Source organism: Hippoglossus hippoglossus, chromosome 17 (assembly GCF_009819705.1).
Source record: "Hippoglossus hippoglossus isolate fHipHip1 chromosome 17, fHipHip1.pri, whole genome shotgun sequence".
NCBI lineage: Eukaryota > Metazoa > Chordata > Actinopteri > Pleuronectiformes > Pleuronectidae > Hippoglossus > Hippoglossus hippoglossus.
Genome location: NC_047167.1, coordinates 22357279 through 22375024, shown reverse-complemented (window position 1 = coordinate 22375024; position 17746 = coordinate 22357279). Strand labels below are relative to the sequence as shown.

At 46.7% G+C, this 17746-nt stretch overlaps 1 protein-coding gene across 1 annotated transcript; it reads left to right on the top strand.

Moving 5' to 3' along the window:
• The first annotated feature begins 10452 nt into the window (after positions 1–10452).
• Positions 10453–12430, top strand: LOC117778719 (frizzled-8-like). Its single transcript, XM_034614477.1, has one exon. It carries the CDS (start codon positions 10627–10629, stop codon positions 12373–12375), a length of 1749 nt encoding a protein of 582 aa, XP_034470368.1. The 5' UTR covers positions 10453–10626; the 3' UTR covers positions 12376–12430.
• Positions 12431–17746: the final 5316 nt, after the last annotated feature.

Genomic DNA, 17746 nt, shown 5'->3' with positions numbered 1-17746 from the left:
CCCCCCCCCCCGCCCTCGCCTCTTTCTCTCCCTCTCCCTCATTTGGCCGAAGCTAAATGTCTTGTGTGAGATAACATCACAGTAGGAAATTCCGCCTGTGTTGCCAGACTGCTCAGTTTTCTCCCCAGGGCTGGCAACAATGTGCGTCCTTCATAAGTGCCTCTGCAGCGCTCAGGATCTCCACTCATCCCCTGTGAGCCCGGTCAAAAGACCCGCCGGCGAAACCCAATGCCGCGCTCCCAGCTCCGCGCCAGAGCCCCAGCAGCTCGCCAGTGGGATTACTGCACCGAGAAGTCCAGCCTACAATCATGCATGTACTTGTAAACAACATCAACAGGCCATTTTCAAAAGCTGTGACTCGGTGCTTTAACTATTTTTCCCGTACAATTCTCTACGGGGGAATATACATGGCCTTTTCAAATTAAAGTACATAGAGTTTCACTGAGTAGGCTTGAGTTAGTTTTGGAAGAGTCGTCTATTGATATATCTATATTCTTTCAGAGGATTAGTTTTCTCCTCGGGGAGAAATAATGTGGCACGTGATCCTGGTAAAACCAAAACTTTACTGTCAGCTTCCTGTGGTTCCTGTACAGATTAATGTGGCTTCATATTTAATGTACAGACATGACATCATTCCTCTCAACTGACTCTCTGCAAGAAAGAAAACAAATGGGTCAAAGTTCAAGGGTCAAAGTTCACCAAAGTTGAACTCCACGCGACGTGACCCCGAGGGAGAAACCAGCAAAACGACAAATCACTTTCTTTCATTTACCTAAACATGGCGAAGAAGGAGCGTTGGCCTGGGTGGAGGTGTGAACTCTCTGAGCGTCCTTCTAGTCGAGGTTGGTGATTGGATGTTTCTCACCAAAGCGCTTGTTTATATTGAAAGTGATTTCCCTCTCATATCCGGAGATATCAGATGTTTTGAACGTGTTGTTCATCGTTCATTTGGTAGTTTTGTGCCCATTTAAGCCTCCAACTGCCACTCGGCTGAATACAACAGAGTTTTGAATGTCTCCTCACACGTTGCGACTTTTAATGAACCAATAATATCCCAGAAGAACTCTCATTTTTAATTGGTCTATGTTTCAAACAAGTGGGGGAATTATTTTATGGTTTTTTTTTTTAAATCCTATGTCTCAGTCACATTGGGAGATGGTTTTACTTGAAGTGTCAGCTTCATCAATTTGCTCAATTGGGAATCAGGAGGAATCAGTCCCGACCTGTGTGGTACTGAACCACACAGACTCTCAGCAGGACGGCTCCCGGTTGCTTGAGACGTTTTCACAAAAACAAAACCCTCCCCTGCCGAGCCTCTGTTGTCTCACCCGTACTGCAGGTAAAAGAATAAATAATCAGGTACCCAAACGTGCGAAAAATGTTTTTCACATCCGAGCCTGAACTCCCCAGAGACAAATTGTTTGTTTTTTAAATACTCTGGAGAATTAAAGCTTTTCTGGCAAACGCACAGAGGCTCCAGACGCTCGGAGCCGTGGAGGAGCCGCTCTGTAAAGTCTTCACTCGTGATTCCAGAGACAGACGCTCGCTCCGGAGTCGCTGAGAGAAAGAAGATGTGTAAGTCGAAGCTATATGACAAACCAGTGTAATGGTCACTTTGCCCAGACGGCCTCTCCTCATCCATGAAGGGCCACGAGAGCTCGGAGCCTACGTAATTTCAAGAGGCCGTGTCAAATAGCATTTATCCATTTCCTGCAATGTAAACACTGATTTAAATCCCTACGTCTTTATATAGCCGTCGCCGCGGACTGCCACAACACACGGCGTTACCACGGTAACTAAACAGTTACCTTCAGCGTGCCCGAGATTAGTGGGTTGTTGTCTGGGGAGGATGAAATGTTTGCGCGCTGTATGGTTTAAAAGGGTTTATGTATTTAGGGTTTTGTCTCTAAATGTGGAGCGTCTGCGCCATAAGCGCCCGAGCGCTCTTTGACAGAAAGGAAAGGAGTGTCTCGCCCTCTCAACCGGCCGTGACCTTTGGAGCCGAGTTCAGGGGCCAAAGTGTTCGTCACGCTGCCAAGAAACGTCCACCGCAAGGCAGCAGGAAAACAGAGGGACGCATCGAGACTCCCTGTTCTCCTGGCAGCGTAAATACAGATATAAATTCTTGTGCAGAAATAGAAGAATTATCGATCACAGCGACCAATCGAAAGACTCTTTTCTTTAAACAAGTGGAATAAAAGCGGATAAAATATAATTTCCGTACGATCTGTCAACAACATTTGAATCCCAATATTTAAAACGCTGTGGTCCTGGATTACGGCGGAATGCAATCACACTGACATTTTTCTGGGCGTCTGGACGCTCGCAGCCATCCCTCCTCGGGTTGGTTAGCCTTTGACAGCGCTATCTCCCAAATGAGGGCCGTCGCGGCTGCAGTCCTTGTCGACGGCTGCACTAAACGCACCTGCTGTCAGACCTATTTGAGGTGAGATAAGGTTAATTACGCTCCGCCGCGTGCTTTATCATCGCTAAGTGACACACCTGGAGTTTGTACAGGGGCCGCACTTCCAGCCTTCCAGCCCCCCCCCCCCCCACACACACACATACACACTAATGTTCCTCCTCACACAGTCTCAGCTCCTCCTCTTTTACTCCCACAATCACCCCAATAATTCACTCCCGTCTGTCCGGGGTAGGCGGGGGCGCTCACAGTTTACTGTCAACCTGTTGCTGTGTGTGTGTGTTTGTTAGTGTGTGTGTGTTTGTTAGTGTGTGTGTGTGTGTGTGTGGGTTTGGACAGAAGGATTTGTTTGGGTGCACAGGGCGGGTGGAGGCTTCTGCCAGGTTTTCGTCTGGGTCAAGGTCAACTCGTCACCTTCCTGTGGAATGTGTCGAGGGCTCAGGTACGAACACTGTAATCCGGAGAGCGGCCATCCCGCTCTCCCCCCTGGAACGGACACACGCAACAGACTCACAGCTGTAAACACACAGTCACAGACAGAACCAACAAATAATCCTCATTTCCATCCATGAACATAGTAGAAAAACACCTGCATGCGATCTGTGAGACATTTAGACTGATAATCTTGTATATTAGCCATTAAATAGTCATTTATCAAACAGTTGCACGCACACACACACACATACACACACACACACACACACACAGACACATACACACACACACACACAGAGAGAGAGTAAATGCAGAGGAAGCTGTTACTTAAGGGGCTAACATGAGTAAATATTAGCAGGGAACACTTGATGTGTGTATTTCTGTGTAGGAGTGTGTGTGTACGCGGCTGACTGTTTACCCTGCGGATGTGTGTGTGTGTGTGTGTGTGTGTGTCCACAAATGTGTATATTAGTCAGATTTTTACCAAATGACTGAAACGAGGCCACTTAAACCCTCCAGGAAATAAGCCGAGCCCTCAGACTCATGCGTGGCGTCCATGTTATTTTAAGCCTGAGCTACACATCATCTGATATCCGTCCTAAATGTCTTTTCCAGCTCCACCGCTCCGAGCTCTCCGAGGCAGGAGGACGGCGGGTGGACGGAGGCCAACAGGTTTACCAGGAGACAAGAGGGTAACCTCCATGTCTCCGTCTCCCTGAGACGCAGAGGGCACCGGAGATGTTCGGCTACTTAACTCTCTTTAAAACATTTACACTCGTGGCTTCGGGACTTCTGGGAAGTTGATGTCTCTGAATGTCCAGGACTCCTTCAGCTGATGAAGTGGACGACATGTTGTTCAGATGTGTGTGTGTGTGTGTGTGTGTATTTAACTATATTTTCAGTCGCACAACATTTGCGTCAATTACATTATCTTTATCATGTGCTTTCAACATATTTCAGAGATTACAACCAAGTTACAGGCTACTTGCAATATAGTATTCTATATAATATCTTATGCTGTGATAAACATCATCATAACAAATGTTACTCGATAAATTCATGATGTTTCATAATAATAATAATTATAATTAACATTTAAATCATTGTCCAGAGAATTCTACAGTTTTTGCACAAGGTTTATTTTGGGTTCTGTTAAGAGCATCGACTGGCAGTGAAATAAATTGGCAGCTAATGCCAGAGCAGATATATATATATCTATATATATATAGATATATATATATAATTAACGTCAGCTATGAATTGAATGGACACTCACAGCTGAACGACCAGAGGAAAATGAAATGAAGCCACAGATGTAGTTGAGTTGGTTGTTGTCTGTTACAGTTTTGCACCTGGCGTCATGAAGAAGATGTGATTAAAAAAGAAATGTAATCATATTGAACAGCTTCCACTTTGTCTAATTACATGTTGACTCAAACCGGAGCAGAGTTAATGAGTTTAAAATGACATGTGACGCACCAGGCGCGGCCGTCAGATGCAGAAAGCTGCGGTGTGTCACCTCGCTCTGGCCGGGGCCTCGCTCCTGGAGGCCAAACACTAACGGAACACTAATCGCTTTCAACATGGCTGCGTTTTTCCCGCCTCGTCACTGTTTCTGCCATCAGGCACCGCCTCGCTGACAAGCTGCCTCTGAGGCGAGGGCCGCTCGTAAACCACAGCCAGCGGCTCGGGGGCCGCCGAGCTCCGGGGCTGTCGTCGCGGCTCCTAATGAATCCTCGGGTCTGTGCGGGAGCGGAGGCCGGGGGCCGGAGGAGCGTGTTTGCCACGGGGGAGAACGTCATGGCCGCTGAAGAAAGAGCGCAATTATACCCGTTTCCAGCGCTAGCAATTTAAGAACAGGCCCTCCTGTCGCTCCGGGGGTTTTAATGACGCCGGGAGAACAAGTGGCAATTTAGAAGGACTCACCATAATCTCCTCAGTGTGGGGCTGGCACCCTCCAAATTTAAACTGCCGTGTGGAGGGATTACGGAGGGTGTGGGCGACAAACACAGACAAATGGTCAGAGTCCAGCAGCTGCTTTTATCTCCTGAGAAAAAGAAAAACGCTTCGATGTTATGACACGGAGCCTTTAAAAGACACGGAGACACGTTTTCATGTTTGATTTTCAATTTTCATTGCATGTATTGTTTACTGCTACTTTTATGGTGTTATTCTATAGATGTGTGAGCCACTTTGTGCCCCCCCGTGCCTCGTCCTCCCACCAGGTCTCGTGGATGGAAACATAACCTCCTTTGCAGAGGTAATAAACTTTACTTACTGAAGCCGTCTGAGTCAGTAGCTCTGGACATCTGGAATGTTTCCTTCCAGCCCCTTAGTTTAATGTCTGGGAAATTCTAAGGGAGTTGATGAAGTTTCTAATATGCGACGGATGCAAAAACAAAAAGAATACAAATATCTCAGGATGAAAAAGGAGGAATTTATTCCCTGTACCCCCAATATTATTAGTGTTTTTGGAGTTTTGCAAGTGAATCACTATATTTATCAATTTACGGTTGTTTTTAATTAAAACTCTGGTTGATTGAAAGAGTTATTTTATTGAAATCATTAACGTTTTGATTAGAAACCTTTTATTTCTTAATCTTAATTAGACGCACCTAACTTTTCTTGTCCTGTTGAAGCAATTTGTTTTTAAATGCTGCCGCGTTTCTGTCGGTGACTTAACTGTTGTTTCTGTTATTGACAGAAATTGTGGACACATCTACAATCACGTGACACAAGTTGAATTAAACAGAAATGTCCCTTTACACCGACTTTTCTCCGTCAACTGAGAGTCACAGCTTCAACTGTCACAATCAGCTGCAGTTGAAGAGTGAAGCTGAACTGAGATCAGGTAAAAAGACTCAGAAAGTTATTAAAAACCAGAGTTTATCTCCAATATTCAGCAGGAAACCTTTAAAAACATGAAGAATTCTCAACAGAGTTTGTTGGATTTGTTCCAGCAGCAGCTCTTCTGGTTGAGGAAGCAGAGGATCATGGGTAATATCCAGTGTTCAGGTGTGTTTCAGTTCAGTGAGTGGGACCATTGATATACTAACGGTGCCGTTTTAAATCGAATCATAGCAAATCAAATATTCGATTGTACATCACATTGAACCAGAGAGATGAACTCTACCTTCAACACACGTTCGTGGAGCAAAAACCAAAAGAGCTCCGGGACGTGAAGTGGGTTTTAGTTTGGTGTGGGTTCAGGAGGTTGGTTAACAGACCTGTCATCGTCCCGTCCAGCAGCTGACTGATTGGATGGGAGGGTTTTGTGTCACTGTTTGCTCTGGTTAATGAGCGGAAGGAAGGTGAGTCAATACAATACTCACACTGTCAGGGGCGTGTGCGTGCGTGTGTGTGTGTGTTGCGTTAAGGGTGACTGCCTTAAGCTTCACATCCCGCGTCAGGCTAATTAGAAGTCATTTTTTAAAATAAACACACGACTAACAGCGGAGGAATCTAACCTGTGGAAGGAAGGAGGGGAGGGACGCTCCATCCATCACTGACCAGGAGCAGCGCCGACACACGCATGAGCAGGAACTCACATCTTCCTCGGTCACGGCCAGAACATTAAAGACTTCCTCTCCATAATAAGAAACTCAAAAAGAAAAAGAAAACATTAAACAAACTGCTGACACAGTGAAGTTCAGTTTCTCCTTGATCGTCTCCAGCTCCTGGTTCATAACGTTGACATCAGCAGTTTGACAAACGTGAAACTCAGACTTCAGCCCCGAGAAACTCGTTAAAAATGTCATATACAACATCATCATTGTAGATTCTCTCCAACAATAGATGGACCGATGTTTTTTATTAGGCTCGTTATTCATCTGTCCTCTAAGAACTCTGAGGAATTGAAGGTTTCTAATGAAAACCTGAGTCATGCTGGATGTGGGAGAAAAATCAAAATCAAAAAATTAAGACTTGTTTTGTCGTAAACATCTGGAATATTTGAAATACACATTTTTTTTAAAGTGGTGCAAAACCAGTCTCACTTTTTGTTATTGTAATTTTTACTTTGTATATATTGGATTGAGTTGAGTGTACCCCCCACATTCATACGCACAATAATAATCAATGTTAATAAACAGCACATGATATTATATATGAAGGACAGCAGAGTTTGAGAATGTCACCGGGCCAAACTTCCCATGAGGAGGTTACAAAGACAAACATTTCAGAGTTTCACAGCATGCCTCAGTAACTCTGTGAGAACCCCCCCCCCCTCTTCGCCATGAACTTTGAGAGCCCTGGGAGAGTCTGAGGGGGGGGGGGGTTAGAGAGAGGAGTGGTTGGGTGGGCAGCCTGGAGAATGCTGAAATTGACTTCTAAACAGATGCAGTAATTCCATTTCCCCCCTTTTAAATTCGGTATGCAAGGGGCCAGCGTGTAACTCTACACCCACTATCGCCGCTGCTCACAGGAGGCGGGAGGCGTAGTCGACAGTTGGTGGCCGGGGCCGCCGACTCTATCAGCCTTGTTAATCAATACGGGTTCCACTCTGATAGACAGCGAATGGTGCAACCGATGCTCGGCCTGTTATTCTCAAGGAGGAGAAGGGGGGGGGGGGGGGGGGGGGGGGGGGGCGCCTGTTTCCTCAGACTTTCACCTGCGGTTCACAGCTCGGCTGGAGGCTGGAGGCTGGAGGCTGGAGGCGGCCCGGCCCGGCGTGAGGAGAAAGTCCCACCTGCTCTGACAGGATACATCGTTGGTGTGAGAGTAAAAGTAAATGATTGTTATCAAAATGAGCATCGTAATTCCAGCTTCACTGAGAATAAAGAGCTGCTGTTGGATTATATTGTGTTTAACATGCTCAGGAAGTTATAACTCAAAACGTACAATGTCCTCATCCCCGTCGTTTGGATCCATCAGAAAACCAAAGACGCAGATGCAAACATTAACCGTTTATAGATTATAGGTTTCGATAAGTGAACTTATGTCTTATGGATCTTAAATCTGTGCTATTTGTTTGTCGAACAGCAGAAAACAGTGAGAAATCGAGAAGTGTCTCCTCACTCGTCTCGCTGTCCTCCCGAATTAGGGTCTCGATAAAAACCTGTGTCTACTGTTGAATCATTTGACCTGGAGGTGAATGCTGATTGAGTCCATTCAGACAGAAGCCAGATGTTGGCAGGTGTTGGTGGGTTGTTGGACCAGTAACGGGAACTTTCACACCTTGTCTGCTCCAAACTTTCTGACTTCTCAGTTCAGTCCGAACCAACGGACCAAAGTGAAACCACTTTTTTGGGGGATAAGTTGGACTTTCTGATCAGTTGCAGGAAGTTGAGGCGGCATCACGCAAGAGAAGAAGAAGAGGAAGCAGCTGCAGTCTTCACCTCTGACAATATGTTTGAACCTCGAGGACGTTCATTTGGTGCATTTGAAGTGTGGAGTAATGTAGTACTGTGGAGTACTGTAGTACTGTGGAGTACTGCGGAGTACTGCGCCTGAGTTCCACGTAGTTGATGGCGACAGGACGTACGTATGTCAGTCAAAATTCTTTAGTCCCTAAATTACAACGTGAAACCAAAACTAACCAGATCACTTGACATGAATCTTGGATCGAACCTTTCAGGTTTTAAAAAAAATGCCCTTAAACTCAATTTATAAACTTTTTTCTAATTAGCCGCTCATACACGATACCCCCCCCCCCCCCCAGCTGGTATGTTTGACTGAGCTAACGCCAGCATCCTTCAGCAAATACAGGAGTTTGCAGCTAATTAGTTGTGATAAAACCTGTGGATTGTGAAGACGTCTGTGCCTCAGCTCCATTTGAAGCTGATGAATCCAATAAGGAGTGTGAGTTACTTTAATTAGTGCTATCACGATTCTGTATCCGCCTGCATTAGCTTGTTTTCTTTGGGCTGAGCTCGGAAACTGTTTACACACACACACACACACACGCATGCTGCCTTGTTTGTTGGGCCTGGTGGTGCGTCGCAGTAATCACCGGCTCAGCAGGCTCTGAGTGAAACATTGGCACCAGCGTTAATATAAACAGCCCCCTCCCTTTAGTCCAAGACAACCCCCCGCTGTGGGCTAACAAGACCACATTAAACTGCCTCACCACACACACACACACACACACACACACACACACACACACACACACACACATGCTCCCTGTATGTTCTTCCTCACACTGTCTTACATCAGCATGTTTCCCCCTCATTCCTTCACTCACCCGTCGAACCCGAGGCCTCACGACCACGTTCACACGTTGTCAGATTCACAGGGATTGACAGATTCACTCACTCCAGCGGAGGGTGAATGATGGACAGCATCAAACCAGCGGGACACTGTCATTCAGAGCCGCTTGGTGATAAATGACCATGTAAACAAGGGCAAAGTAACATTAATGATCAAAACAGTTGCTGCACGAAATAATAAAAACTAATTTCGATAGAGCTGCTTTCCAACATGCGCTGGAGTCTGGAAATGTTCCTGAAATATTCCAGAGGGAGCTTTTATGTGAGCCCATGTGAAAATACAGCAGGAAAAGTCAAAGCAAAGCAAAATGTCTGTGTTGAAGTTTCCGACACACGACACAAAAGTGAAGAAAGAACTTTCTCCTGCTGCGTCCTTCAGAAGAGAAAGTAACAGAAAAGGTCTGCACCCAATTCTCTGAGCATTTCCCTCCAAATGAGTTAATGTCTGTGAACACACGGGGACAGAACTGGCAGATCTCAGGTCAATAAAACCCAGGGAACATTTTTTAAGTGGTTTGGATAATTGCATCACCTTTTGTTTCTTGTTTTGTATGATGCACCGATGAACACTTGAATTACAGTTAAATAAAATGGGCAAATCCTCAAAAACAACTTGAAGTGACGTGTGGAGCTGGAGCGACTTTTTACAGAGACGTCCGTTTGACGGGGACAGAAATGTAAATGTGAGAATTAGCATGAAAAGCTTAATTAAGTTAAATATTTGTGCAAAGATCAAAGTTTAACATGCAGGAAAATGTCAACATTTTATTACATATTTAACTTTATTCACGTCCAGGTGAGACGCAACGAGTCTGCAGAGATTTATCAGGCGGTGCAGCTGAGGCAGGATTTGAACCTGTGATGGAGCAGTTAGCTTATGTCAATAACTTAATGATTTATTATTCTATTAAGTTCTAATAAAGTTAATGTCGCTCTCTCTTTGAAAAGTGTCAAATCAGGGTGACGTCGTTTGATCTCCGGCAAAAAATAATCAAATAATTTTAATTAACTGACTCTGATAATTAAATTTAGAGAATATACTCTGGGGGAAATCCTCTCAGCTTAAAAAAAAAGTTACACAGGCTGAGTTAATGACAGTTTACTCCCCATTGTCTCCAGCACTAATTACATCTCCTCCTTGTGTGTCTATTGTACTATGACCCCCCCGAGTGTGAGAGTGTGTGTGTGTGTGAGAGTGTGTGTGTGTGTTAACAGAGACAATGTGATTATAACCCTTCCTCCAGGGTGAACATTTTAAACAAACACCTATAGAATGAGTCGTGGATTGACTTCTTCCCCCTCCCCGCCCAGGCTGGGGGAGTGTCCTCGCTGCCCCTGTATAAAAACAAACACACCCTCCATCCATAGAGCATTCAGACAGAGAGAGAGAGACAGAAAGAGAGAGAGAGAGGGAGAGAGAGAGAGAGAGGAGACTGACAGAATCACAGTCTGTGTGGAAGTACATGTGGGATTTTCCTGATCCACCATCACCTCTCTGCGCTCTAGCATGACTCCAGCAGCTGCTCTGGATTAGGACGCCGTGCGTAAAAGACGACCACGATGGAGCGGAGCATGGTCCCGGGCTGGTGCGTGCTGCTGACCCTGGTCTGGCACGGGACGCGCTGCATGGCGGCCAAGGAGCTCCAGTGCCAGGAGATCTCCGTGCCCCTGTGCAAGGGCATCGGCTACAATCGCACCTACATGCCCAACCAGTTCCACCACGACACGCAGGACGAGGCCGGCCTGGAGGTGCACCAGTTCTGGCCGCTGGTGGAGATCAAGTGTTCCCCGGACCTGAGGTTCTTCCTGTGCAGCATGTACACGCCGATCTGCCTGGACGACTACAAGAAGCCGCTGCCGCCGTGCAGGAGCGTGTGCGAGCGGGCCAAAGCCGGCTGCGCGCCGCTCATGAGGCAGTACGGCTTCCCGTGGCCGGACCGGATGAGGTGCGACCTGCTGCCGGAGCAGGGCAACCAGGACACGCTGTGCATGGACCACAACGGGAGCCAGACCACGACCGCCTCCCCGGTGGTGGTGAAGCCGACCAACCGGCCCCTGAAGCCGTTCAACCCCAGGAAGAAGAGCGGCTACGGTCGCGGCATCCCCGGGAAACTCAAACCGGCAGCTCCCCCGTGCGAGACGGGCTGTTTCTGCCGCGCGCCCATGGTGCCGGTGACCAGCGACCACCACCCGCTGCACAACCGCGTCAAGACGGGACAGATCCTGAACTGCGCCATGCCGTGCCACAACCCTTACTTCACCCAGGAGGAGAGGACTTTCACCGCCTTCTGGATCGGCCTGTGGTCCATCCTGTGCTTCATCTCCACCTTCGCCACCGTGGCCACTTTTCTCATCGACATGGAGAGGTTCAAGTACCCGGAGCGGCCCATCATCTTCCTCTCCGCCTGCTACATGTTCGTGTCAGTCGGATACATCGTGAGACTGATCGCCGGACACGAGGAAGTGGCCTGCAACCGGGAGAACGGCGCGGAACACATCCACTACGAAACCACGGGTCCCGCGCTGTGCACCATCGTGTTCCTGCTCATCTACTTCTTCGGCATGGCCAGCTCCATCTGGTGGGTGATCCTCTCCCTCACCTGGTTCCTCGCCGCGGGGATGAAGTGGGGGAACGAGGCTATAGCCAGTTACGCACAGTACTTCCATCTGGCCGCCTGGCTCATCCCCAGCATGAAGTCCATAGCGGTCCTGGCTCTGAGTTCCGTGGACGGGGACTCAGTGGCCGGGATCTGCTATGTGGGGAACCAGAACCTGGATAACCTGCGGGGGTTTGTGCTGGCACCGCTGGTTATCTACCTGTTCATCGGCACCATGTTCCTGCTGGCCGGCTTCGTGTCGCTGTTCCGGATCAGGAGCGTAATCAAGCAAGGGGGGACCAAGACTGACAAGCTGGAGCGGCTGATGATCCGGATCGGGGTGTTCACGGTTCTGTACACGGTCCCGGCCACTGTCATCGTGGCGTGTTACTTTTACGAGCAGCACAACCAGCAGTCGTGGGAAATTACGCACAACTGCACGTGTAAGACGGACCCGAGCAGGCAGAAGCCGGACTACGCCGTGTTCATGCTGAAATACTTCATGTGTCTCCTGGTGGGCATCACCTCGGGGGCCTGGGTCTGGTCCGGGAAGACGCTGGACTCCTGGAGGACTTTCTGCACGCGGTGCTGCTGGGGGAGCAAAGCCTCCGCGGGCTCCATGTACAGCGACGTGAGCACGGGACTGACGTGGAGGTCCGGCACGGCGAGCTCCGTCTCCTGCCCCAAACAAATGCCTCTGTCTCGGGTTTGACCGCATCGTTCACCCCCTGTCACAGAAAAACAAAACAAACTATAGAACCAGCTCTTTTTGAAACGTTTTTATTTGTTAAATTATTATTACTGTGCCAGGTTCCATCTTGGTCACGAGCACTCCTCTGATGTGAACTTCTGAAAGTTATCGAATCAGGTTGGGAACGTGTTCATCCTCTGCCTTATCCAAATGACGTCCTTATGTTTGAATAGAGGGGGCTGGGTATGGTGGGTGGGCGGGGTGGGGGGGGGGGACTAATTGTGTTGGGATTGTCCATCAGCGTGTTGTAATTAGCTCATTAATGAACGCCTAATGGCTTCTCCTTAAAGAATGGGGCTGTGAGCTGCAGAACAATGTACCTGGCACTGAGAATGCAGAGTCTCATCGGGGCTTTAATTGAATGCGCACAGCTGACACGATCCCTTTTGTCGATAGGCGACACGCTGGAGCTCCTCTCACTGTAAAGAAAGAAACCGCTGTGTCTTAAAACACGAGCTCCACAGCTCCTCTGCCCTGAAGCCAGGCCGGAGCCCGTTCAGCGATGCCTTAATACTGTCTCATATACGGGTTGCATCAGCGCGTAAAGTGTATTTATATAATTATTGCTGTACATAGATTGTACATTTTGTATATGGAAATTTACGAGATTGTAAATATGTATAATTCCACTTTGATAGAAGATTTTATTTTGAGAATAAAAACAAGTTTTTATGGAATTTTCTCACCTGGTGCGTCCTGGTTACTGTCGCCAAAAACTTTGTCCTTTTTTGTTGTGCCTGTTACGCACAAAGATGTTTGTGGGATTTTTAAAGCGTTTGGCAAAAGGTGGATTCATTTATATGGAACTAAAAAGTCGTAGCTGGCGCTTTGGGCCACATGTGAGATGGTTAAGCTCCTGTAAACCTCCGCTGAGCTGCAGGTTCTCACGCTGAGAGACGCGGGGAACAACATCATCATGGCAATAGAGACACTCCAGGTGGTCTCCTCAGTTTAACGCTCCCTGCGCTCCGGGCCCCTGTCCTCTCTTAAACCCCCGATCCGGGCTAAACGTGCCACAGTTAACACAAAATGAAGTAAACGAACTTAACTCACTCTGCAACTGGACCGTGTTTTTACTTTTGGCAACACGTGGATCAGGAGGGAGATGTTTCCTTCTTCTTATTCCTCCGGTTTGTTACAAGAACTTGCATTATTTAGATTCTCTGTCATTTAACATGCAGACATTTAAAGGACGTTAAATGCGTGTAACCTGACTTTCAGGTGGACAGCTGCAGGTAGAAACGCCCGAGGCTCATCATTAAGACCTCAGCGAGGATGGGCGGACGTGTAGCTGCAGACCCACACACTGTCTGTCGTGTTTAAAGTTACTTACCACAGTGTGTAGTGTGTAGTGTGTGTGTGTGTGGTCTGTTTAGTGTGTGACATCCAGGGAAAGGTCCGTGCGTAATGGCCTCTATAGGACGCGTAGGGAGAAGGGTCTATATTTTGCCTCCAGTGTGAGAAAATACGGTTTCTCTTCAAAAATGTTTAAGACACCACAGCACAGTGTGTTTAAATCATCTGTAAACTCAGATGACACGAGCCCAGGAAACCAACGAGCTCCTCTGGAGAAGAGTCTGGATTCCAAAGTGGGGAAGAGAGACAGACGCAGTTGTGTTCTGCTGCCACCTTGTGGTCAAACGGTCATAAAGCAGAAACGATGAATTCAACTAATGTACAAATTTGCATTAATATAAAAAGAAAACATGTTTAAACAAGATACAAATTTCACTTGTTTCTGACGCACATTTATTTGTCTGGTGGTTTAAACCCTCTTAACTGGAGCTAAACGTAACATGTGAAGTGTTCGGACCTGGTGGAGGGTGAGAGATGAAGAAGTTAAACACTGGTTGTCAGAGACTCTACTTGTGTCTTCAGCTTTCAAACAATGGAACGAGATCCAGGCCCAGTTCAGACCTGGTGTTGACCCCCGGCCCTGGAACAATGTTTTAGAAATCATTATCCGTCGCTCAGTGTTGATATTGTGTCCACAAAAACACATAAAGTATAAATATAAAGATGACTTTGCAACCTTTTAAAATGCTGAATAACAGAACAGGTTTGTGAGATATTACAGAGTTTAAAACCACATTTCTGAAATAATACAACTTTACAGAAATAATAATACGACATTTATCATAATGACATTTGTTTATATTCGTAACGTTTACTGTCTCATCTTCCAGCTGAGCAGGTCGTTGGATGTGTCCCAGGATGCATTTGGGCTCCTCCGACCTCCCGACGTGTTCTGAGTGATTTGGATCTCGAGACGCAGCTCAGAGCAACTTGTGGTCGCATCACTCAGGACGGACGTTAACGCCGAGTCTGAGACAGGACCCGGTGAAATAAATGGTTTTTCTTCGCTGCACGTACGCAGTTGATTTAATCAGAAAACAATATACTGTGGCAAACAGAGGCCAAACTGTGACAACTTTGACCCACGTCTGATTTGTCTCCGTCAATTATAATCATCAATCATCTAATAAGGAGACGGCAGGTCCTGTTTACTCCGTCCAATGGGAACAAATTGCTCTGCCACCGCTTGTTAACCATGAGACAGCTTCACTTCCCCTTCCTGTGTGTGTGTGTGTGTGTGTGTGTGTGTGTGTGTGTGTGTTGGGGAGCAGGGGGGGGGCTGGGCATGTTCCCTCAAGCCCCGAAGCCAAAATCAACAGAGGAAATGGGTTGAGAGGTCGAGGCTGATTCATCTCCTGCTAACGTCAACAAGACGCTGACTTCAGGAAGACGCTCGGAGATGCTGGAGGTGAAAAACCAGCTCGTCTTCATCGGCTCTGTGAATTCAGTCTCTGTGCAATGAGCTGCTCGGTCGTCCGTCTCTGATTGGTTTGGTTTTAAATCACGTCTGACACACACACACACACACACACACACAGTGAAAGGTCACAGAGCAGCGGGAGCTTTTAATTTCTGAATGTATACAAATACGGGCGGGAAGCATTTCTACATTCAGTGACAATACAAATAAAGTCATGTCCTGGCTACAAACAAATAAAACTGTCTAACACAAACGTTTCTCCACGGGTGTCGTGATGGGTCACAGCTTTCTGCCCAAACCAGGATACGGATGTGGGCCACGTCAGGTAATGATGACAAGGAAACTTTGTTTTTTTCCACAAATGTACATTTTGGGCGTCAGAGGCCCAACGACGGATCACGTTGGATGAATAGATTCTCACTTCATTCCCCTCGGGGGAAATCCCAGACTCCTGTAGCTCACCGAATAAAAGTCGTCAGTCAGAGAGGTTCATCCTCTGTAAGTCTCCCACTCAGCGTTTCAGGCTTTGCTCTCTATTTTTTCAGACTTGCCTGAAATTTGACAGTTTAAATCTGGATTACGTCGACCACCTCTGCACTCGGCTGCAGGCTGAGACAAGAAGAACCCACAGGAGAAGTCAGACCTCGAGCACATTCATCCACCGAGGCCCAACAGGCCCTTTAAATTCAACCACGCTGCACCAAACCTCACATGTTACTGATTCTCTTTATTCAAGATCCACGAATCATTCCTGGGAAACGGGTGGAAACGTAACAAAAAGGATTTACTCTCTCACTATGTTAAGAAAGTGTTTTTATTATTATTATTTTAAGAATCAAAAGACAGGGGATTACAAAAGTGAATACGATTCACGAGGTTTTAACTTTGTTCTTATTTTATTTTTTAAAATACAACCATTCATGTCACTTGCTCGCGTGTGGAGGCGTGCAGGGTGTGTGTGTGTGTGTGGGGGGGGGGGGGGTGAGAGGTAGAGGTGAGAGGTTAAAGGTCATGTTTGTCATACCTGGAATTCTCTGCAGCTCCGTAAATATCCTCCCAATGTGAGAACGAGCTCAACGTGACGACTGAAACGTGAACGGTTTCTCCAAGTTTCCAGACGGAGAAGATTTCACACGTGAGGATCAGTTCACATGTTACACGGAGATTCGGTCAAGTTGTGAAAACAAGTCGTGTAAATCTGGGAAAATACTGTCGGATCATCTCAGACTGGGAAGATTCAGGAAAGATGGTGTTGAGTTGCATTGTGTTACATTAATTGGAGGATTTTAAGGATTGACCTCGTACGTGGGACTAAAAAGGTGAATATCTCTGGGTTGATAAAGGTATAACAGTTGTAAAAATAATTAAAGTTAGTTTAGAAATGATATTTAACAGACTTGCAGCTTGGGGGTCGGCCTTTGTGAACGTATATGTTCAAGAGCAGCTTATCACTTGTCGGCCGCTCTCTAATCCGCAGTCAGAAAGTCAAAGCAAAGACGAGACCTGGATCAATCGTCATTAACACCAAAGGAAGACCGAATGGATTTAGTTTCCAGAGTCGTGCCCATCAAGGACGAACCCCTTTCCAATCTCATCTATACCACCTCAAAGGTGAAGAGGATGCTGGGTAATCAATACTCGTGATGCCTCTGACTTCTCTCTGATGTGCGGCCGTGGTCACTGTTGAGTCTGAACTCTCACGTCTCCGGCGGCTGCAGCGTTGACTTCAGGTCAGGAGGAGATCGACTCCTGATAAACCGCATCATCTGTATTCAGATGTGAACGCGGCTGCACAACACAACGTGCACAACACAACGTGCACAACACAACGTGCACAACACAACGTGCACATATGAAGCAGTTTGTGTGACGTTTCTTTAACCCTCACAACTTTTTTAAATGATTGTCAGTCATTCGATCATTTCAAACTTTATCCTTTCAGTTGCTGATGTGTTTACTCGACAGGAACAGTGTTTGTTAATCAGCAGAAAAATACTGTAAATGAAATAGAGTTAGACTTGTTGGCCAATTTCCATATGTTCTTAACGTGGCAGTTTATCAGGTAATTTAAATCCTTTTAACAGTAAATGACTGTTTTCACTGTTCTATTATATTTCGATCCATAATATAGCATATTACAGAACTGGATCATGTTTTAGGCATAAACAAATATGTTTTTATTAAACATATATTTTTCATGTTGTGTTACGACTTTCATTTGTTCTTTTCTCTACTGCATTACTCAGAACTGGCCACTAGATGTCAGTAAAGTCAACACTGTTCCCAGGTTAAATGAACAATGTGGCCAAATGTCTGTGGACTTGTGGTCAGAAGCAGTTTTTCCTGATTAAATCTCTCAGTTCAAGTTGTTGAAGCCCAGGTCCATGAAGTGCTGGAGACTGACTGACCTGCACGGAGCTCTGACCTCGAACCCGTTGACACGTATGACTGGGATGAACTGGAACGCCGGCCGTGACCAGCACACTATCACACAGCACCAGTATCCGACCTCACGAAGCAACGTCCTGCAGCCGAGTCACTAAAATCTGTGAGCAG